Source organism: Lucilia cuprina, chromosome 4 (genome assembly GCF_022045245.1).
Source record: "Lucilia cuprina isolate Lc7/37 chromosome 4, ASM2204524v1, whole genome shotgun sequence".
Taxonomy (NCBI): domain Eukaryota; kingdom Metazoa; phylum Arthropoda; class Insecta; order Diptera; family Calliphoridae; genus Lucilia; species Lucilia cuprina.
In genome coordinates this window covers 96,124,346-96,148,205 of record NC_060952.1, presented here as the reverse complement: position 1 = coordinate 96,148,205, position 23,860 = coordinate 96,124,346, and the positions used below count along the sequence as shown (strand labels likewise).

The 23,860-nt window shown below is 29.4% G+C and overlaps 1 protein-coding gene across 5 annotated transcripts in view; it reads left to right on the top strand.

The window, feature by feature from the left end:
• Positions 1-23,860, top strand: part of LOC111681814 (dystrophin, isoforms A/C/F/G/H) — a 186,243-nt gene that overhangs the window by 25,769 nt on the left and 136,614 nt on the right. For 2 of the 5 annotated variants that reach the window (XM_046950138.1, XM_046950137.1), the window contains exons 2-11: positions 3,522-3,676; positions 9,332-12,985; positions 13,188-14,311; positions 14,461-14,548; positions 16,278-17,351; positions 17,781-18,025; positions 18,087-18,254; positions 18,319-18,505; positions 22,921-23,016; positions 23,142-23,238. In XM_046950138.1, the coding sequence (XP_046806094.1) occupies positions 3,522-3,676; positions 9,332-12,985; positions 13,188-14,311; positions 14,461-14,548; positions 16,278-17,351; positions 17,781-18,025; positions 18,087-18,254; positions 18,319-18,505; positions 22,921-23,016; positions 23,142-23,238 (6,888 nt within the window). The remainder of the gene's footprint in view (positions 1-3,521; positions 3,677-9,331; positions 12,986-13,187; positions 14,312-14,460; positions 14,549-16,277; positions 17,352-17,780; positions 18,026-18,086; positions 18,255-18,318; positions 18,506-22,920; positions 23,017-23,141; positions 23,239-23,860) is intronic. The other 3 variants (XM_046950141.1, XM_046950140.1, XM_046950139.1) reach the window with 2 other exon arrangements.

Sequence of the window (23,860 nt, the reverse complement as noted above, 5' to 3'; positions counted from 1 at the left end):
TAGAACTGAACTAGAACTGAACTAGAACTGAACTAGAACTGAACTAGAACTGAACTAGAACTGAACTAGAACTGAACTAGAACTAGAACTGAACTAGAACTTAACTAGTACTCTGTTGATCTATTTAGTACTCGATTTTAGATAGACAGATTTATTAGTCAACTGAAAATGTTTTTAAACAAATTTATATATCTAAAAAACTGTTTAATATTTTACTAAAAAACCTGAGTAAAAAGATCTTAACATTTTTTGTGAGTGTAAATAAATTAAACAGACGCATGCATACTAACAATAACGCCCCTCGATTACACGCCTCAGATACATTCAAATTGATTTATTTCATTGAATATGAAATACATGATGATAACATACAAATTTATTTATAAAACTTTTGAACATTAATTACAAAAAGAAAAAGAGTAGAAAAAAACAAATTTGAACCGAAAAAAGGCCCAAAAACTTTAATACGATGATAATTTACTAATGAACATGAAATTAAGATAACATTTTTAGAAATTTCGGATCAATGAAATTGTTGACAAAACTAATGATTATTGTTAAAAACAAATGTATGTTAAGTTATTTAAATTACATTTGTTTGTAACATGACTAAAATAAATTACAAAATTTTTTTATGAATTCAACACCCTCTGATGTTAAAGATTTACAATGTAATAAAAACCTTTTTCTGTTCAAGTTTCTGATGATGAGTTTGCTGGCAACACATCATGCCAATGATGATTATGGTTAGTGTATGTGTTGGCATTAGAGCAGTATCTGTATCACACTATCATATTTCATGCTGATGCAGCAGTCATCATCAAACCAACAGCAAGCATTCAACCATTCAAAACAATCGTTCATTTTAACAATTCCTTGCAATAACAAATCATCTTAAAGACCATCAAATATCATTCGATTCTATATTCATTCATTTTACTTCGCTTCAATTCGATTACAACAACAGCTTACACACTCACCAATTGGCAAATACAGTCAAACAGTCGGACCGACGTGTATGTACATTGCTGGTCAAAAACACTTTTAAAATATGTTTGGTATTATTACAGCTGTGATAATTTGAAAAGCACAGCTTAAAAAAATAATCTTTTGAAATTTAACTTGCAATACTAAATGTTGCACTTTGGCAAACAAAGTTCATTTCAAAATTATACTGCTACATGTATTCTCTTCACTGCTATATTTAACCAAAAAAAAAGTTATGTATATTCACACTATTTGCTATCATCACTCTTGACATTTGAATAATGTTGTTACAATCGCTTTTTTCAATTTTTCTTCATCATCATTTTGAGAGCTTTCAAATATGCGGGCTAACACGAAATATCGGAAAATATCATCATGAGGATGTGATTTTTACATCTGTTATATGATTTTTGTATGTTCAAACGATTTTGTGTTGTAGGCATGGGACGATAAGTATGTGCTCAGTCATAGGTAACTAATTATTATTGGTTTTTGAATAAAATTAGATAGTACATTAATTATATTATATATAGGCAATCAATACTTTATGTAATAAACATTTGAAATTTAATATGAAATATTAACGAAGGAAATTTTTGAAAAGAAATTGTGTAAAAGTATTCATGCAGTAAGATGGCAGATGGACAATTAAAAAAATAGCTTGTATATATTTTGGTGTTCATAGTTAATTTTTTCGAACATTTTTGGATACAATAGGATTCTTTTACAATCCTACTTTAATTCTCGTTTACAATCCTATTTTAATTCTCTTTTAGTTGTAGTTCAGATTTGGTTCGGTTCAAGTGCATTTCTAGTTTAGTTGTAGTTCAGTTCTAGTTCAGTCCTAGTTCAGTTCTAGTTCAGTTCTAGTTCAGTTCTAGTTCAGTTCTAGTTCAGTTCTAGTTCAGTTCTAGTTCAGTTCTAGTTCAGTTCTAGTTCAGTTCTAGTTCAGTTCTAGTTCAGTTCTAGTTCAGTTCTAGTTCAGTTCTAGTTCAGTTCTAGTTCAGTTCTAGTTCAGTTTTAGTTTAGTTCTAGTTCAGTTCTAGTTCAGTTCTAGTTCAGTTTTAGTTTAGTTCTAGTTCAGTTCTAGTTCAGTTCTAGTTACGTTTTAGTTCAGTTCAGTTCAAGTTCAGTTCTGATTTATTTCTAGCGCCTACTTGGCGCTATAGTAAGAAATTTTCCAAACTATTTTTGTTTTTAAATTGTTTGTAGAGTAATTTGTAGTTAAATAAATTATTTTTTATTTAAACATTGGTTTGTGCAATTTGTTCATTTCATAGTTCTAGTAGCTGTTGTTTTTATAGCTGTAGTATCAGAAGTAGTTTTGTCATTTATAGGATTCATTAGCACCAAACTATACGTGTTTATTATCATCATTTCTCATTTTCATATGAAATAAAAAAAAGAAACACTTTTTCTTTATACTGGTTTATTTGAATAATACTTTAAAGTGGTGGCATTGAAAAGGTGTTGGAAAGTAAGATTTTTTTATAAAAAAGTGAAAGAAAATCATATTTTATAGAAGAAATTTGTTTTATTCATATGCTTATAATTATTTCTTAATGCACCCTCGTAAACAGTTTATTTTCTACCAGCAGCTAACCAATATTTTATTCTCTATTTGGTCAGTTTTCTTAGCACTTTATTATTATTTTTTTTCCTTATATTTTCTTAACTCAAGTATGAGTTTATATTTATATTTTGCTGGCAATAAAACTAAACTACTGTGCAAATAATCTATGACTGAGTGTATTAATGCTTATTTTTGTGCAATTACGTTTAGTAATCATTAGAAGTTTGTTGCGATACAAAAAATTACTTGTAGTTAAATAACAAAATTATAATAAAATTTAATTAAAGTAGAAGGAAGAAAAAACTAAACTATTACTAACTACTATTTTAGTAGAAAAAGAAAAACTAAATGTTATGTTTGTGATTAAACTAAAGCCGGTTGATGTGGAAAATGGTTGGTATTAAAACGTTTAGTTTATTAAGGAGTTTTATTTGAAGATTTTTTTCGTTTAAAACGTTTTTTATATATAAATTGTTTGTCAAGTGGCAAACAAATTTGTGATAAATAGTTTTTTAATATTTACGAAAATGGCAAGTTCTCCGTAAAATTATTTACAAAAGCATATTCTTAAAAAAATTGCTAAAACTTGAAAATTTTTAAAAATTTACTAAAAATAGAAAATTTTTAAGATAGAAAATTTTTAAAATAGAAAATTTTTAAAATAGAAAATTTTTAAAAATTTATTAAAAATAGAAAATTTTTAAAAATTTATTAAAAATAGAAAATTTTTTTTAAAAATTAAGAAAAAATAGAATTTTTTTAAAATTTACTAAAAATAGAAAATTTTTAAAAATTTACAAAAAAATAGAAAATTTTTAAAAATTTACTAAAAATAGTAAATTTTTAAAAAATTGTATGTTCTAAAATGTTTTAAAATTTTTGTTAACTAATTTTGTTAACTAATCTAACTCTTAAAGAAAATTTTCTTTCTAATTATTTTCATTATTTTCTTTTATTTTAGATGAACGCCAAGATATACAAAAGAAAACATTTACCAAATGGATCAATTCACATTTAATCAAGACCCAGTGTACGCCGGTCAATGATCTATTTTTGGATTTAAGAGATGGTCATCGTTTGTTGGCCCTACTAAGTGTGTTAACAAATACACAATTGGTAAGTTGTTGTAAAACTAATTTACTACAACAAATATTAAACAAAAACAAATTTATCTTAATAATTCTTAATTGACGGGTTCCTAGTAATACTTTGAAATCTAAAACTCCAACATAAATTTTTAATTAAAATCCAAAAATAAAACTTGCTTTATAAATTTGCCTTTTATGTTGTATACCATTTCACTTTCTTTAATTAAAATTTAGTTCTTTAATATTTTTTTTTAAATATTTAAATATGTAATCATAAAACCACATTCATGTGAAATTCTCTCTTCCCTTAAATCAAAAATATTCTCAAAATTATATACTTTGTGGTTGAACTTTTGGCATTTGTGGTAACAGTTAGAAGACTGTAATAAATTGATAAAAAAAATATTTTTACTACAGCATTAGTTATGCATAAATATTGCAGTTGAAGGAGAAATATTGTACAAGGAAAAATGATATATAAAGAATATAAACAAAATCAAGTTAATAACACTAGATGACACTGTAGAAGAAAGTTTAAACCAAATAGAAAATATTTCGTAACATCTTTTAGAGACAACTAGAAACCTAGTATGCTTTTCTATAGTTTCAACGATATATGAATTTGTTCATATAGGACGTAACAAGACACAAAGTCCGTTCATTTACCCTGAAATATTTGTATGAATGTTAAAGTTGTGTGTTCTGTTTTTGTATTTAATTTATATGGGGGAGTGCCACGCCCCCTAAGGAAAGTCCGCCCATTTTACTTCCAAAAATTCGCATTAATGTAAAGTATCTTCTTGCAAAATTTTTAGTTTCTAGTTCCAAAAGTTTGGCATAAAAACGAATTTTAATGTTTTATTCCTATTGCATGCCACGCCCCCTATGCATATTGCCCAATTTTTTGTTCTAAATATTCATGTTTGTTGGTTCTTTAGTATTCTTAGGTTCGCAAAAAAAACTTATTATGTATATTTTCTTAGATTTATTTAAGCATTTCTTTATATGGAAGGTGCCACGCCCACTGTAGCTAAACTGCCTTTTTTCCCCTATAATTTTCATAAGGATGTGAGGTTAGTTAGTTTAAGAGGGATTAAGGTGTTAAGGGTGTTCCTTAACCAGTTCCTCAGGTGGGAATCAAAACCACCAACTTCCGGTCTACCAGACTAGAACACTAACCACTAACATATCGGAGCCCACATGGAAGTCAAAGTTGTTCATACAATTTTTTTTGTAAGATTTGGAAACAAATAGAAAGAAAACATTTCAAGATAATTTTGTAAAAAAGTTGTGTTGTGTAATTGTTGTGCTTGTTTCTTACGTTGACTAGTGTATGATATTTACTTAAAGTTATTTACTTGTATGCAGTAAAATGTCACATTGCCAATCATCAATATGTAAATAACAGTTGACACAGAATAATCTTGTTAAAACAGCAAGAAAATATTTAATAAAGAAATATTTTACAAAATATTGGTTTAGTTGTAGTTGTAATATTTCTATTTTGTATTCCATTTTCAGCTTTATACAGATTCTTTTTCAGAAACTCTAGTCATACGTATGATTATTTTCAACCAGCATTGAGTTTAATTAACTTTAAACGTATTGATAAGAGGTTTTAAAATAAAATTTGTTTTCAAATAATTTTAAGGGATTTTTTTGGGTTGTTTCAGCTTTAGAAAACACTAAAGTGTGGAGGGTATTATGGGTTTGTCATAATGTTTGTAAGGCTCAAAAATATTGGTCCTATCATTGGGCTTAAAATCACTTTCTTAGTTGATTTTATTATGTCCGTCTGTCTGTGTATCCGTCCGTCTGTCTGTCTGTCCGTCTGTACGCAAAGCTTGTACGCACGATATTGATCGAAATTTTTTAAAATAAATTCATAAAACTTGGCTACGCTAATGAAAATGGTAGAAATCCGCCTATTATTTCGCCTAACCCCCATACTACTGTACGCTTTGCTTTTGAGTTCATAATTAAGTAAAATATTCTATAAAATCGCCAAAACGTAGTTTTATAGAAATTGAAACGACACTGCTGATTATTGTAATGTTTGAACCTCATTTGATCCTAGCCCACATACAAACTCCCCCTCAGAAAATGATTTGAAGGTTAAAATTCACTTAGAAACACATAATAACAAAATTAAATTCTATATTAATAACTTCGAAGTAGACGTTCTTCTAAAATTTATAAGAATATATTTATATTTACCCAGCTGGCTCCTCTTCTAGAAAATCTCTTTTCTTTTGTCAACAATAAGAAAAAATATTCCCAAATTAAGTTAAAAAACAGACTAAATATTTTGTTATTAAAAAAATAGACATACTGACTGGTGTAGGGTATCATATGGGCGACCATGCCCGACTGTATATTCATACTAGTAAATAAACTAAGTTTTAATATTAAATAACTGTTACAGTTTGTTTAACATAACTTTTTGTTATATTTTTTATTAGCAAGTCAATTTTGTAACTTGTCATCGGGTTTTTAAAACAAATTGAAAACTATAAAAGTAAAATTTCAAGAAAGATTTGTAAATAAATCATAAATAAAATAGTTATTTCTATGCTCTATTTAATGAAAAGTTCAAGTACATTATTGCGTATGAGTGTTAAAATCTAAGTGAAAATAATATTTTGTTGCTCATACGCCGTGAAGTATTTTTGGAAAGAAATTATTTTTAGCATTAGAATGTCATCCAGGATAAACTAAAATAAATAACATTAAAGTTATTGCTTATGCAGAGTTTTAAAATCTAGAAATTTGATTCATATTCAGATTTTTAACTTATCATTTATGTTTTGTATAGAAAATTCCTTGATTGTTTAAGTACATTATTGCGTATGAGTGTTAGAATCTAAGTGAAAATAATATTTTGTTACTCATACGCCGTGAAGTATTTTAAGAAAGCAATAATTTATTTATAGTGTTGGGAATTTCATTCAGGATAAACTGAAATAAATAACATTAAAGTTATTGGTTATGCAGAGATTTAAAATCTAGAACTTTGATTTGCATTTAGAGTTTTATATCATCTTTTCTATAGAAAATTTCTTAACCTCCTTCTGTAAGCAAGAAATTTAATAAAATATTTTTTTAAAAATTGCTTTAAAACTGACATTTTAATAAACCTTTTATTTACATCAAAAATGTCAGTTTACTTCACAAAACGTGGGTGAATTTTCTTCTACTACTACATGCTAAAGCCTTTAGCGCTTTAGAGTTAAAGACTTAATAGTGTTTTCAATCATAATCTGGCATCATATTTACTTTATCTTAAATTTAAAAACTATATTTTCCTTTTTTGCTTTTTCTGTTCTACATAAAAAATAAAAACTCTGACGTTTGATATTCATTCATAAAACAAGTCTTAAAAACAAAAAAGAAAAAAAGGAATTAAGTATAAAACATTGTATAAATAGCTAAACTACTAACCCTAGTATTATGAACTACAGCCAAAACAAGCAACTATAGTTTACTCTCTATATGTAGTACATTGTTTGCATCATCTGCACATGACCTTGGAAATTAAATTGAATGTTTGAATGTATGTTGTGGCGAACATAATGGCCATCAACAACAAGACTGTAACTACTAGGATTATGCATATATACTGTATTCTTATATATATATATATATTTCTACTTGTTTGTATAAAAAAAAGTTTGGCTATTAGGGAGGTTCTTTAAAAAAATGAATTATAAAATTGTAATGAAGTTTTTTATTTTCTTTGGAATTTTTGAAATTTCAACTACACATGATTGTTTTCTGCACATAGTGTTACCTTAGTATCTTCCTACCTTTCTACATATTGTTGCGCTATATATTTGTAAATAATTTGTATACTCACACTTCCAAAGACACTTTTAGCGAGACCTTGACTTTGTTTTTGTTTTTAACTGTAGTACAGTAGCTATTAGTATTTATGAAATAGTAGTAGAATACCAAACACCAATTCCAATTAGATTTCTTAAAGTTTTGACAAATGTCAAGAAAATTCTAAAAAAAAAATATTTTTTTTTTTTACTCCAGGAAATTTTCTTAAAAATTTGTTTTGTTTCGGCCAAATTGTCTTTTCCTTTGCAAAATGCTGTTTTTTATAAAATATTTTTAAAAATTGTTTAAAAAATTTACTCTATCTTTAGTAAATTTTCAAAAATTTGCTCTCTCATTATTTTATAAAAAATTTACTCTCTCTTGTAAATATTTCAGAAAATTACTCTCTCTTGTAATTTTTTAAAAAAATTTACTCTCTCTTGTAAATTTTTAAAAAATTTACTCTCTCTTGTAAATTTTTAAAAAATTTACTCTCTCTTTAGTAAATTTTCAAAAATTTTCTCACTTTTTAGTAATTTATTTAAAATTTTTCTCTCTCTTTAGTAATTTTTTTTAAAAATTTTCTCTCTCTTAAGTAAATTTTTCAAAAATTTACACTCTCCTAAGTATATTTTTCAAAAAATTTCTCTCTTTTAAATAAATTTTTCAAAAAATTACTCTCTCTTTAGTAAATTTTTAAAAAATTTCTCTCTTTTTAGTAAACTTTTAAAAAATTTACTCTTTCTTTAGTAAATTTAAAAAAAAATAAATAATCTGTCTTTAATAAATTTTCAAACATTTGCTCACTCTTTAGTAAGTTTTTCAAAAATTTACTCTCTTTTTAGTAAATTTTTAAAATTTTTCTCTCTTCTTAGTAAATTTTTCAAAAATTTACTCTCTATTTAATAAATTTTTCAGAAGTTTATTCTCTCTTTAATAAACGTTTCAAAAATTCACTCTCTCTTTAGTAAATTTTTCAAAAGTTCACTTTCTCTTATAGAAATTTTTCAAAAATTTTCCCTCTATTTAGATTATTTTTCAAAAATTTACTCACTCTTTAGTAAATTTTTTAGAACTTTTTCTTTCCTTATTTTTGAAAAATTTACTCTCTTGTGAAAATGTTCATAAATTTACTCTGTCTTTAGTAAATTATTCAAAAACTTACTCTCTTTAGATTAATTGTCAAAAAATAAGTCTCTATTTAATAAATTTTCAAAAATGTATTCTCTCTTTAGTATTTTTTTTAAAAATGTACTCAACCTTTAGTAATTCTTTCAAAAATTTACTTTTTTTTAGTAATTTTTAAAAAATTTACTCTCTCTATAGTATTTTTTTAAATTAACTCTCTCTCTCTCTTTAGTAAATTTTTCAAAAACTTTATATCTCTTTAGTAATTTTTAAAAATTTACTCTCTGTCTCTTTAGTAAATTTTTTAAAAACTTACTCTCTCTTTAGTTATTTTTTCAAAATTTTCTCTCTTTTAAAAATTTACTCTCTTTTTAGTTAATATTACAAAAACTTACTTTCCTTAGAAATTTTTTTCAAAAATTAGTTTTCTATAGCAAAATTAGTTTTCTCTAGTAAATTTTCTACAACATTTGCTTTCTAGTGGAAATTTTTGTAAAATTAGCTTTTACCTCGGCAATGGTGTAATATAAAAAACTAATTTACACTTAAAAGAACCAACTACTAGACTGACATGTTTAGTGAAATGTGTAAAAAAGAAACAAGATTTGTACTATTTATGACAGTGACCTTTTACAAAATTCTTATTTTTTGTTTATTTGTTTCTTTAATGTAACCAAAACATAAAAGTAAAACTTATTTATTTTGTTGTTATTTTTTTCAATTTTCTTTACAGAAACCAGAAAAAGGTCGCATGCGTGTACATCATATCAATAATTTGAATAAAGTTTTGCAAGTGATACAGGAACATGGTGTTAAACTTGTCAACATATCCAGTGATGATGTGGTGGAAGGCAATCCCAAACTAATATTGGGCTTAATCTGGCTTATAGCCTTAGAGTTTAACGGACAAAATCTAGTCAAATCACATTCCAGTAATGGCGTTGAGAAGTCATTACTCAATTGGGCTAGACAGTTTTGTGAACCGAGAGGTTTGAAGCTTAATGATTTCTCCAACAGTTGGTCGGATGGTCGTGCTTTTCTTATGATATTGGATGCTCATCTACAGGAGGTAGATCTTACGGCAGCCTTAACTAAACATCCTTTGGCTAGATTGAGAACTGCCTTCGATTTGGCTTATAGTTATTTTAAAATTGAAAAGCTATTAGATCCTGAAGATGTGCACACTCACAAGCCGGATAACAAGTCCATACAAATGTATGTTATGTGTCTGTATCATGCCATGGAGACGAGAAAATCTCTAGAGGACTCAGAAGAATTACAGGACGAAGATGATATGCAGGAAGTATTATTGTATAATGAAAAGGCGCAGGAAGCTTATAGAGAAACTGTGAATATAACCGATTTAGATGAAATACCTTTGGATAGCAATGAAGAACAACATTCCGATATAAGTTCGACGGCAAATAGTAATACCGACTCGGGTATTAAGACCAAATATCATAGTGATACCATTAAGAGTATTATGGATATAGAAATGGATCAACCCAAAACCTTATCTTATCTAATGAAAGATGACAAGTCTAGGCCACATAGTTTGGCCACAAATGTTTCCATAGAAATCACCACCTATCAGGCGGCTTTAGAAGCTGTTTTGACTTTACTGCTGGAAGATGAGCAGATTTTATCCGAAGAGTTAAGTGAACCCACCGATTTCCTAACAGCCAAAGCCCAGTTTCATGATAACGAACAATTCATGTTAAAACTTACCGAACATCAGCAATATGTAGGCGAGGCTTTGGAGGAAGGCTCAAATCTGATCAACGAATCTCAGAAATCAGCAGGCCTTTCGCCAGATGATCAAAACGAGATAAGACAACAAATGGTTTTGTTGAATGAAAGATGGGAGACCTTGCGTTTGAGAGCCTTAGATGTCCAGGCTAAGATACTTATGCGTTTGGCCGAGTTTCAAACTCAGCAAATAGAAAAACTTAAGAATTTTCTTACCAACATAGAAGATCGTATTTCCTTAATGTCCGCCCTGGGTCCTTCACTCAAAGAGGCCGAGTATCAGATCCAGGAAGCTCATTTGCTTAAAGAAGATCTTAAACATCAACAGGAATTGGTGGATAGTTTGAGTAATATGGTAGTTATTGTTAACGATGAATCGGGTAATTTTAATGATTTGGAAGATAAACTTTCGGCTTTGGGGGAAAGATGGTCTCATGTGGTAAAATGGTGTGACTTAAGGCAAGAAAAGCTGCAGCAATATAAGTGTCTTACCAGATGGTTAGATACCAGAGAACAGGATCTTAAGCATATGGAAAGTAAAGATGTTACAGATTTGGGCAGTATTACCAAGAGAATGAATGATCTGAACTATTGTGCCAAGGATCTTTTAGAGTTGGAGCGTTACTTAATAGATTTAAGACAAATGGTGGCGGCCACACTGCAAGAGGGAGATGTTAAGGGAGAACAAGTTTTAATGCAGTTGGAGAACTTTGAAGATCGGCTAGATGCTTTGAAACAAATAGTAGAAGTACAAACCGAAAGAATAGAGCAAAAAGGTTTTAAATTTGGACGCGATCGTGCCTCCTATGATGATTCACGTGTGGTGAAACCTGATAACTGGATAGATTTCCAATTTATTATTAAATTTGGTGAAGAGGAAGAAGACGAAGTCGAAGAGGAAGGTGAGAGCGATCATGCTAATCATATTAAAGAAAAATCTCCCTTAGCTTGCAAAAAACGCAAAATAAGAAATTCAGATAATTTCTATTTGTTGGAGGGTAAGATTTTAGAAGCTTTCGGCTTTATCGATGACTGCGAGGAGCGTCTTTCCCAAATACAAAGACAAAGTTTGCGCAACCAATCGGAATTTCTTAACAAATTGGAAAAGGAAGTCAACTCTCGCATAGACAATACACGGGAATTGAAAGATCTATATGAAATCTGTGAAAAAGAAGACGTAAGTCGCAATCTTATAATGGAAGCTTCTCAGATAAAGAATATAGAACAGCGTTACCAACAGTTGAGAAATACCTTGGAAAAGCAAGCCCGAGATTGTTTAAAATTATTGGAGAAAGAAAAATTCTATAATAGTTTGACAGGTTTCAAATTGGTTTTAGCCGATTCCCGCGACTGGTATAAACAACATTCCAATACGGCTTCTAAAGCCGATCTTGAGCAAAGACTTAGTGATATGGAGTCTTTAACCATGGAGATACAACAGGCTAAAGAGAAAACTAATTCTCTTACTGAAGACCTGCAAGAATGGAAGCAGGATTTTAATATATTCTATGAATCCTGGAATGATATGAAAAAGGCCATTATTACACTCATACAAGAGAAAGGAGGTCTGGATGAGGTTCAGGAAAAGTTGCAAAACTTACAAGAATTTGTTAGCAAAGTACAAGAAACCCAAATGGTGGTGGACTCTTTGGAACCTATGCAAAAGAGACTTAAGCAATTAAATAAAATTAATGATGATTTAGATAACCTCAGAGAGGACTATGATTTCATCAAACAAAGAAGACCCGACTCTTTGAGTTCGGAATTCCAAGAGAAATGGCTGAAAGCTCAAGAACAAATCAATGAAAGAATTATTAAACAAACTACCGCCATCGAAAATCTAAATCATTTCACCGCCGAGTATAATGCCATCATGGCGGTATTAAGAAAACTAGAAGCCAATCTTAAGGATGAGGAGAACTTCAATGAAGATTGCAAAACCAGCAACAGCACCACGGAAGCACAAAACTCCATGGAATTGCGCAAAGTAGAGATAGATGTTATCAGTGCTCGCAATTTCAGTGAAATCATAATCAAAGATGCTCAACCTCAACATCGGGAACATTTGATGACGCAAATTAAAGAACTTAATGAGTTCTTTGTACAAATCCAAGCACTCCATAAAGAGAATTTGCAAAAGAAGGTACAAGTGCAGGCCCAAACTGAGGAAATATTCGAAAGACTTATACAAACCGAAAAATGGCTGGATGATCTACACACAAATACCCCAAAAACCTCTATCGGAGAAATACAAAACTCCAATGAGTTGTTCCATCTGAAAACAAAATTCCAGGCTCTGAAAGAGACCTGCGAAAAGGAATCGGTGAATTTTAGAGAATTAAATGAATTGGGAGGAGAATGCTTATTGCAAATTGATGAATTGAAATCGAGAGGAGTGGAAAACGTAGACGAGAAATACAATATGTTGGCGAAGAAGTTTACCCGTTTAAATGCCCGCTGGACGGAGGTAACGGCTTTGGTGTATAAGAAATGTGCTCTGCTCGAGCATATCTCTACTCAACTTGGTGAATTTAAGAAATTCATGGTTTCTGAATCGGGTTATTTGGATCGTTTGGAGAATAAGATGCGCTCAACGCCAGAAAATGCCGATGCTGAGGAAATCATTGAGGAATTAGACGTGAGTAGAAAAGGGGTTTGATTTAGTTTTAGATTTTTTGGATTAAAATTGTGTTCTGGCTGTCTCTCTCTCTTAGATCAGGCAGCATTCTGTGTCTCAAAAAGTACCCCTTTTCGTCTCTCAGAGAGAATCATTTCTGCATTTATATTATTATCTCTATCTATAATTTATTGAATTTCTTTCTCCTTCTCTCTCGCTCTAGGATTTAGAGAACGTCCTACGAGGACATTCTGACGATTGGTTGGAAAAAATTCAAGAAATTGGTCACGAACTAATTACCCATGAATTTATGGCCGACTCTATACGCCAAGAGATCAATACCATAGTCGAACGTTGGACCCAACTACAACAGAAAGCCAAACAACGAGCCGAAATACTCGAACAAGAGGTAAACGAAGCCAAACAATCCGAAAAATGTGTCGAACAATTTGAATCGTGGTTAACACGGGTCGATGAAATCCTCAGCGAACATTTGGAAAATGATGTGACCATAGAAGATTTGCCCGACGATTTTCAACAACTGGCCATGGAATTTAAAGAGAATGAAAAGTGTTTCCAGGAAATTGATGACCTAATAGCAGAGCATCAACGTAATGGTAAGGTGGAGGCGGCCAATCGTTTACAGGATCAATTAAATTTGCTGGAATTGCGTTATAAATCTTGCCAATTGAAATTGAATAAATGTACGGCTCCGCAACCGGCCTATGAGTCGCGTTTAAATAGAGCAGTGGCTGAATTGAGAAATGTAGAAAGATCAACTTTGGTTTTAGATGTAGCCACTGCTGGTCCTTCAACCGTGCAAGTGCAATATCAAAAATGTTTGCAAATCTATAGGACTTTATCGGAAATAAAACCGGAAATCGAAAGCACTATAAAGACTGGCCGCAAAGTATGTGAGGATAAATTTACCAAGTCCCCCAAACAGTTAAGTCAAAGAATAGATGCTCTCAAACACCTCTACAATGCTTTGGGAGAAAATGTCACCCAATCGAAGATCTTTTTGGAGGGACTAATTAAACTAGCTCAACAATTAGATGAATGTTTTGAAATAGCCGAAGAGTTAACCCGTAAATTTGAAGGTCATCAAGAAATCCACAATCGTAACTCTATATTCTTAGAATTTGAAAGTATTCTACAGAAATGTGAAGATATTTATGAGGAATATGCCAAATCTTGTGATCAAGTGTGCATGGAAGATACACGTCAAAAGATTGATGATCTCAAGGTAACTTACTTGAAGCTAACCAGTGCTGATGTGATAAAACGTTTAACGGAAATGAAAACGACCTTACAAAATCTAGACAATATATCATTGGATACCTTAAGGTAAAGTTTTGTAACTCAATTCTTATTACCAACATTCACTTTCTTGCCAGTCTAGTAATTTTTGTTTTGTTTAATCAAGCAAGAAGGTGTATGTTTCAGTTGAGACATCAAATAAAATTTGATTTTCATTTTTATTTATAAAATTACAGGGCCATGGAACATGATTTGAAACAGATTAATGTACCCTCAAATCCGGAAATTGAAAAGTTGCAACAACAGGTTATAGCCATCGTAGTGGTGAGTTTGTAAATGTATTTTAATACAAAACTTATTTTTATTATTTATGTACCTACTACATCTTTATTGTTGCAGTAGTTTTATGTTTCATTTATTTAATTTTTATGTTTTTTTATTTATTTGTCTCTAATTGCCTGCCTTATTTGATTGTTACTTCTATTTCATTAGTTTTCTTGAATTTAATATTTTCTATATGTATCTTTTTCGTGGTCTATCAGTATTAATTTGTATCTATTTATTTGTTTATTTATTTATTTTTATGCACTTGAATAATTACTTAACATCGTACAATTTAACATTTGCTTTAATTTCTTTACATACTAAATTAAATGTGTAAATTTTTTATTTGCATGGAGATTTCAAATTTTTTTAATATTTTATGTATAGTAAACTTAAATTTGAAAAACTTGATTTATTTAAAAAAATTTAGTTGAGTTCTAGTTTAGTTCTAGTTCATATCTAGTTCAGATCTAGTTCAGATCTAGTTCAGTTCTAGTTCAGTTCTAGTTCAGTTCTAGTTCAGTTCTAGTTCAGTTCTAGTTCAGTTCTAGTTCAGTTCTAGTTCAGTTCTAGTTCAGTTCTAGTTCAGTTCTAGTTCAGTTCTAGTTCAGTTCTAGTTCAGTTCTAGCAGTTCTAGTTCAGTTCTAGTTCAGTTGTATTTTAGTTCTAGTTCAGTTCAGTTCTAGTCCATTTCTATTTCAGTTCTTGTTCAGTTCTTGTTCAGTTCTTGTTCAGTTCTTGTTCAGTTCTTGTTCAGTTCTTGTTCAGTTCTTGTTCAGTTCTTGTTCAGTTCTTGTTCAGTTCTAGTTCAGTTCTAGTTCAATTCCAATTCATTTTAAGTTCTGTCAGAATGAATAAATCATATTTTAAGAAAATTTTCATTAATATTAGTGCAAATGCGCATTTAAACATTTTGTCTATATATTTCTTTCTAATATTATTTAAAGTAATTCACTTTTAACCCAAATATATCAAATAACATAAATTAACAAAATATTCGCTAATATGCTAACCTTGTTAATCATCGTAGCAAATAATATTCACCTCATTAAACTTACAAACCTTACTAATATTTATTTGTTCATTCTTAAAAAAAAAAAAACAAAAAATCATTTCTTAGACTTTAAAAGCCAAGAAAGTAAACCAAATAATAAACTCACCGTATTCACCATCCATATCCATTACCATATACCAAAAAAACACTACCACCAACAAGTCAAAAAAAAAGGTTGAAGTCATTATCCATAAACAAAAATCTGTTCCGTTTTAAAACCAAAAAAAACTGGAAAACATTTAAATAAAGTAGAATGGTTAAAGGTTCAACATAAAACACCACCAAATTAGCATAAAAAATGTAAAAAATAAGTGAAACATTTGTTTTTTGTCCCCTTTTACCACCAACTGGAAACTCACCTTACTCACCAACTTTATTTAATTTATTTAAAAAAATGCTTATGGGTTTCTTAATAAATTTAATTTATTTTTCAAAATTTTGTAGTTAATTTTTGGCTTTTCTCAAAATTAGTTTTGTATTTTTTTCATTATTGGGCTTTACTAAATTCTTTGCTGCTTTTTTATACAAATTTTTGGAGACTTTATTGTAAAAAAAAATTGTAGACTTTTAACAAAATTTTTATAACAAAAAATGGCTACAAGAGAAATTGTTGTTTTTACTTATTTTTAACTTTGACAAAACACCCAATACAACAACAACAACAACTTTCATTAGGAATGTTTGAATACGCGTTTTGAAACTAAAACCAGTTTGGAGAATTTACTGGTGGTGCCTACAAGTCCCAATTCTAATCCTAAAGATGAAGATACCGAAATAGTGATAGTTAGCGATACGGTAAGACAAAGAAGAGCACGTACACCTTCTTCTAATTCCAATTCACCCACCAAGGAGGTGAATGATTCAGCTAATAGTTCTGCTAACACAACTCCACTAAAACCACAGGTGGGTTCAGAAAATTTTGTGAGTGGTAAATCTTCCCAACAAGTGTTGCCGGATTTGTTGCCACCACAAACCTTCCGTTTAGCTGAAACCAGTGCTCTCTTCTCACAGATTTCGAAAAATCCCCACCAAATGGAAACAGATGTACCTCCGCCCAAACCCAGCAAACGTAAGAGTGCTGATACACCTGCACAAATGGTAGAGATTAAGGTGAAGAATATCAACAGTGATAAAATGTCGGTGCATATGTCGGGAGATATGGAGCAGCAGCAAGGTGAAATTGTGGACACCGTTAATATATTGGAATCAGTAGAACCTTTTGTACCCGAATATGTGGAAACAGTGCAAATTGTGGATTTATCTGAAGATTCAGATTCTTCTCTGAGAGTAGACACCGAGGGAAAAGAAGTCAAAAGAAGTAAAAGTAAACGCTCGCTTTGCGACTCTCCTAGACCAGTTCTAGAAGAAAATGATTTAGAAGTCGAACTAAGACCCACTTTTCAACAAACCAGTACTCCCATTTTAAGGGTCGAAAAGCAAAGAATATCATTTGAAGAGAAACGCAAACGAGTGGAAAAAGAACGTGATATCTTAAGAGACTCTGAGGAAGAAGGAGATGCCAATACAACGGGCAATTTTAAACAACCCAAAGCCAAAAGATGGCGTCAACTACAAATGGCTATGGAAGAGTTGGATAATAGCATGGCTGAACATGAAGTTCGTGATAGTTTCTATAGCCCTGATAAGGATTTAAGTTTTGAAGTAGAACCTTTGGTCTTTTCCGATGATGAAGATATACCCAGATTTTCTATGGAAATGACTCAACCTTTTGACTCGGATAGTGATACGGTATGAATTGCATTTAATAACAACTAACGAAACTTTGCTCTATTAAAAGAAACAGTTTTAAAGAAACTCTAAATAAAGAGAAAGTTTGGTCTTTAAAGGTCGAAATTTTCTAAAGAAACTTTGCTCTTTAAACATCAAACTTTTCCCTTTTAAGATCAAAATGTTCAAAAGAAAACTTGATCTTTTAAGATCCAACTTTGTTCCTTAAGGAGCAAACTTTTCTAAGGAAACTCTGCTCTAGTTTTGTAAATATATATGACTTCTTAAAAAGCAAAGTTTTCTTAAGAATCTTAACTCTATAAGAGAGCACTTCTAGGGTACAAATTCTACTCAGTTGAGACAAAAGAGAACATAACTTTATACAACTAATTAGTCATTAGATCTACTTTGTCAAACTTTTTATATTAAACCTTTGAATTTCTTTTTTAGAGTCGCATTGAAACCCCCACCGCTAAAAAACCCAATGCGTTTTCTAGTAAAATCTTGCCTCAATCGCCCTCTTTGGATGATTCCAATATTACATTGAAAAGCCCCTATGCCGATATAGCAAAACCTTTTTCCAATACTGGCAGTTTAGAACAACGAGTTTTGGAGTTCGAAAAGAGTGCCAAATATATGATGGGCAAATTGGAGAAAACTAAAGAGAAAATTGAAAAGTGCTCAGAAGGAGAAAGGTATTACAAACGATATATTATTATTTTAAATATATTTTTAATAAAAAAATCTCCATTACAGAGCCGTTGAGGATTTAAAAATGCTTATAGCACCCGATGCTGCTACCTTAATTTCCCAGGGAGATTCTTTGGTCTTAGAGACTCATGGCAAACAGGGCTCTTTATCGCGTGTGGTCATGAAAAGTCAAATTATTTTACGAGAGAAATTTCGTGAAGTGCAACAGTCTAAGTATGTGTTACAGAGAGGGATTTTAATTCGTTTGTTTTATTTACATTTATTCTTTTTATTTTAGATCTAAAGTTTATCCTGCTAATAGAGATGGTTCTAATACACATTCCTCTTTGGATAAGGTTAGCATGAAAGGCATTAATTTGGAGGAATTGATTGTCAAAGGTTTAAAACGCATCAAAGACTTAATAGAACGTCCTGTTGATCGCAAATCGGTGGAAGATTTGGAGAAGCGTTTATCGGAAATTAGTGTAAGTAAGCTTTTGCAAGGTTTTCGTTATCGGAAGAAACATTAAAAAATTGTTGCAGAACTGAAGTAGAACTGAACTGGAACCGAACTAGAACTTAACTAGAACCGAACAAGAACTGAACTAGAACTGAACTAGAACTGAACTAGAACTAGAACTGAACTAGAACTGAACTAGAACTGAACTAGAACTGAACTAGAACTGAACTAGAACTGAACTAGAACTGAACTAGAACTGAACTAGAACTGAACTAGAACTGAACTAGAACTGAACTAGAACTGAACTAGAACTGAACTAGAACTGAACTAGAACTGAACTAGAACTGAACTAGAACTAAACTAGAACTAAACTAGAACTGAACTAGATCTAAAACTGAACTTTTCTGGAGGAAATTTGCTATCTTACAAAAAATTTTAGTTAACAGATAAATAAGAGACTAAAATGATTTCCCCAATTTTTGTTTTGTTTAACAAAACTAAAGCCTATCTTAAGGCTGTTTCAGTTATTTAATTATATGTTCAAAAAATTATTATTTCTAAAAACTATCCACAATCATAAAATCTGAAATAATATTTTTCTAAAACAAAACATTTGTGTTAATGGGTGAATATAAACCAAAATAGTAATAATTTGTTTTTTTTTCTCCAAATCTGATGTCTGTTATTGGCAGCGTAATAAAATTCAAAACAAATCCTAAAACATAAATAAATACAAAAAAGAATTTTACGATTTTCAATTGTATCTACGTACACTTGATGGCGTAGCAGCATAAGAATAATTTACAATATTGTTTTTTTAATTTCATAAGTATTTTTATTTTTCAATAATTAAACTTTAAACAAAATTTTCTAAAACAACGGCGCCCCACATGTGGGTTTAATTAGAATTTTATATTTATTCCAATTCAATTTTATAAAAAGAAATCAGCATTAAATGAAACTGAATTTTATTTCCCAAATTTTCATTGAAAAAATTTTCTAATATTTATTTCAATTATAGACGATCAATTAATTTTGGTCATATACTTAATGAATCTTTTTTTTTAATACTAGAGTTTGATTGATGGTTTGTTGGGGTATAATCGATTTAATCAATAAATAAACAAAATTTTATAGTCTTTATTGGTGTTGGTGTATCGAGCTAGTCGAGTGCCAGACATCCCAATTGTAGCCACAAAACGTGTGCCATTATATGGTATCAACGTTAATTGGTTTCAGTTTTTTTGTTCTGTTTAAATTTTATTTTGATTCATTTGCTTAATATATGTATTCTAATGTAGATCTATAAATTTTTATTGGAACAAGAGAGTGGTAAGAGAATAGTTTAGATTTTTTTCAGAAACTTTTCTTTATTTTAAGAGTTGTTGGAAAAATGTGTGAGAAAAAATTTTCTTTGTTTTTTTTTTTTTTTTGTTACATTTGAAAATTGTATTTTGTGAAATGAGTGCACATTCTTGCCACTGATCTTTGTGTTAATTATTTGTCTTAATGATGCTTTAGTGAGATGTTGTCCTAAAAAATAAATAAATACTTTGACACCTAGCGCACAGTGGAGCTATGTCAATTTATTACAAAAATAAAATACTCTAAAGAAAGGCAATTTCTTTCTTGAGACAAATATGTTAATTTTAATTAAAAGATAATAATTGCTCTCAGAAAATATAGTTTTTTTTTTTTTTTTTTTTTTTTTAAATATTCTCTTTGGTGAAAATTTTCTTAAAAAAATTTGTTCCCTTAAAGCAAAGTTTTTTTTTGGAAATGTTTGTTCTCTTAAGAGCAAGGTTTCTTTCTTAAGAGCAAAGTTTTTTTTAGAAAATTTTGCTCTCTGGGGAGCAAAATTTCTCCAAAAAAAATTGTTTTATTCAGAACAAAGTTTCATTAGGAAAGTTTGTTATCATGGGAAAAAGTTTCTTAAGAAATGTTTCCTCTTTTAAAATCAAATTTTCTGCATAAATGTTTTCTCTCTGTAAAGCAAAGTATATTTAAAAAAGTTTGCTCTCTTAAAAGCAAATTTTGCCTAAAGCTGAGTTTACAGTTTGTTTACAGAAAAGTTTCTTGGAAAGAGTTTATTTTATTCAGAACAAAGTTTCATTAGAAAAGTTTGCTCTCTTTAGAAAAAGTTTCTTAAGAAAAGTTTACTTTATTTAAAATAAAGTATCTTTAAAGTAGTGTGCTCTTAAGAGCATATTCTCTTTAGGAAACTTTACTCTTTTAAGAGAAACATTTGCTTACTAAAGTGCCAAGTTTCTTTAGAAAAGTTTTCTATCTAAAGAGCAAAGATTCTTAAGAAAAGTTTTCGCACTTAATAGAAAAGTTCATTAGAAAAGTTTACTCTCTTTAGAGCAAAGATTCTTTAGAAAAGTTGACATTCTTAAGAGCAAAGTTTCTTTAGAAAAGTTTGCTTTCTTAAGAGCAAAGTTCCTTTAGAAAAGTTTACTTTAAACAGCAAAGTTTTTATAGAAAATTTGCATTCTTAAGAGCAAAGTTTCTGTAGAAAATTTTTCTCTCTTAAGAGCAAAGATTCTTTAGAAAAGTTTGCGGTATTAAGAGCAATGTTTCTTTAGAGAAATTTACTAACTCAAGAGCAAAGTACTTTAGAAAATTTTACTCTTTTAAGAGCAAAGTTTCTTATGAAAATTTTGCTGAAGAGCAAAGTTTCTTTAGAAAAGTTTTCTTTTTTAAGAGCGAAGATTATTAAGAAAAGGTTAGCTTTCTTAAGAGCAAAGTTTCTTTTAAAAAGTTTGCTCTCCTAGGATATATTTTTTGATAAGTTTCTTTAGAAAAGTTTGCACTCTTAAAAGAAAAACTTCTTTAGAATAAAGTTTCTTTATAAAAGTTTTCTCTCTTGCGCTCTTAAAAGCCAAGTTTCATAGAAAATTTTGCTCACTTACGAAAAAAGCTTCTGTAGAAAAACTGTCCCTTAAGAAAAACTGAGGTTTTAAGTGCAACACGTTTTTAGAAAAGTAAGTTCTCTTTACAGAAAATCTTCTTTGGATAAGTTTGCTCTGGTAGAAACATGCTAGCACTAAGAGCAAAATTTCTTTAAAATTGAACTCTCTTAAGAGCCAAGTTACTTAGAGAAGTATGATCTCTTAAGAGCAAATATACTTTGGAAAAGTTTACTCTCTTAGCAATAAAGTTGTTTAAACAACTTCACTTTCATAAAGAAAAAGTTTCTTTAGAAAAATTAACTCATTTGCGAGCAAGGATTCTTTCAATTCACTTCAAAAAGCTTTTTATATTTAAAGCAAAGTTTCTTAAAAAAAACTGTTTTAAATGTTGGCAAGTCCTTGCTTCAATTACAGCTAAGCTTCAATAGAAAACATTGTTCTATTTAAAAAGAATACTTCTTTTTAAAAGTCTTCTTAAGAAAATTTTTCTTAATTTCCACTGTTTCCAAAAAAATTGCATTACTTAACGCCTCTCTATATGAGGCACTCGCACCCTGACTGACAGTCAACTCTGCCAAATGAAAATTTTTTAGATATAAAAGTATTTGACGTGTTTTTTTCTACGTGGAAAAAAATAAACACAAATTATTCAAAATAAAAGTGTAGTATTTTTTTTCGATAGGTATATTATTTATTTTTAAAAAAATACAATTTAAAACTAAAAATAAACTATAAACAATATAAAGCGCCAGACAACAAGACAACACAATTAACTTGAATAAAAAAATAAAATAAATAAAAATCTGTATAAAACGATAAAGAGAAATCACAATCAAATGATTTTTCAAATATTAAAGAGAATTAATGGCAATTCCACAAGACGCCCTCTACTCTAAACGCAATACAAAAGAACAATATTCTTACAAAATGAAAAAAAAAGAAAAAAATTTTAAGAAAATTTTCAAACAAATTTTCAGTAAGAAAAAGTGTTTTGTTTAAGTAGCAGGAAAAAACGCAATAAAAGTTTTACGCTTTATTGAAACAGAGAAGAAAAAAAAAACAATTCAAACGTTTTAACAAAAATCACATAAATTAAATTTATCGAAAAAGAAAATATGCAGCCTTTGAAATTTTCAAACTAAATGCAATTTTGCTGGTTGTCACAAAAAACTGCTGTCAGTGAAAATTTTTGTTTTCAAATATTTGTTTGTTTTTTAATGTTTTATTGAAAAAGAAACAAAATAAAATTATATTAAAAAAACACTTTTCTTTTGTTGGAAAATCGAAAATCCATTTTACTTTACTCTGGTGGTTGTTCATCTGTGTTGTTGTACGTGTTTTTTTTTTAGTAAAAAAAAAAAAAACTTTTTCTTATCATTATTTGCTGTTGCATTTTATAGTTTTGCTATAAGTTTCTAAAAACTTTTATGGTTTATATTATTGTTTTTTTTTTGCTATAATTGTTTAAATTGCTTTTTTTGTTTTCTAAAACTGTTTACCACTTTTTTTCTTTTTTCTCCTTCAACAGGATCGTCGTGACGATTTAAAATTGATTGTTAATGCCATTGGCAAAAGTGAACAAATGCCGAAAGTTAGTACAATCATGATGAATGATATTGAAACGGTAAGTTTTCTTTTTGTTTGTCAGTTTTTCAAAACTTTGGAAAATATGTATGTGATGTTATGATTTCTTATTTTGTTTACCATCATGTGCTGCTGTTGATTGTGGAACTACTTCTATATATATAGACTAAAAACAATTTGCAAACACATGCTGATACGGTGGAATTATCTTTGACAGAATTGAAATCGAATGCTAAAGTTAATAACACTAATGGCAGTAGAGGTAAGTTTTCTGTTTTAAATATTTCATTCAATTAGGTTTACATTATGACTTTAAAGTCGCCTGCACACGAGCACACAAGTAATATGATCTGTCAAAATTTTTGTATAGAACTGTACGGATGGGATCGTTTGAACACAATATGTAATAAAAGTTGACTGCTCTTTAACACGACAATCTATGAAGAAAAAACAACTGTTCTCTTCAATTGAAAAAGTTTTTCTATTTAGAGTTTAGATCAAAAACTCTTTAAGAAAATTTGATCTTAAGAGAGCAAAATTTTCTCTGGAAACATTTTGCTCTCTTAAGAGAATAATTTCTTTCGAAAAATATACCCTCTTAAGAGCAATTTTTTTTTTTTTAAAAGTTTGTTGACTAGAAGCTTTATGTAAACAAAGTTTCATGCAAACTTTTAAAAGAAAAGTTTCTCTATTTTAAAAGAAAAGTTTCTTTGGGAAAATGTATCCTCTTAAGATACATTTTTTTTATAAGATTGTTCTACTTACATCAAACCAAAGCTCTTTTAAAATGAAAATTTATATTCAAATTTGTTCTATTAAAAGCCAAGTTTCACAAAAAATGTTTTTCTCTTAAATAAAAGTTTATGCAAAAAATTTGTCTCTCT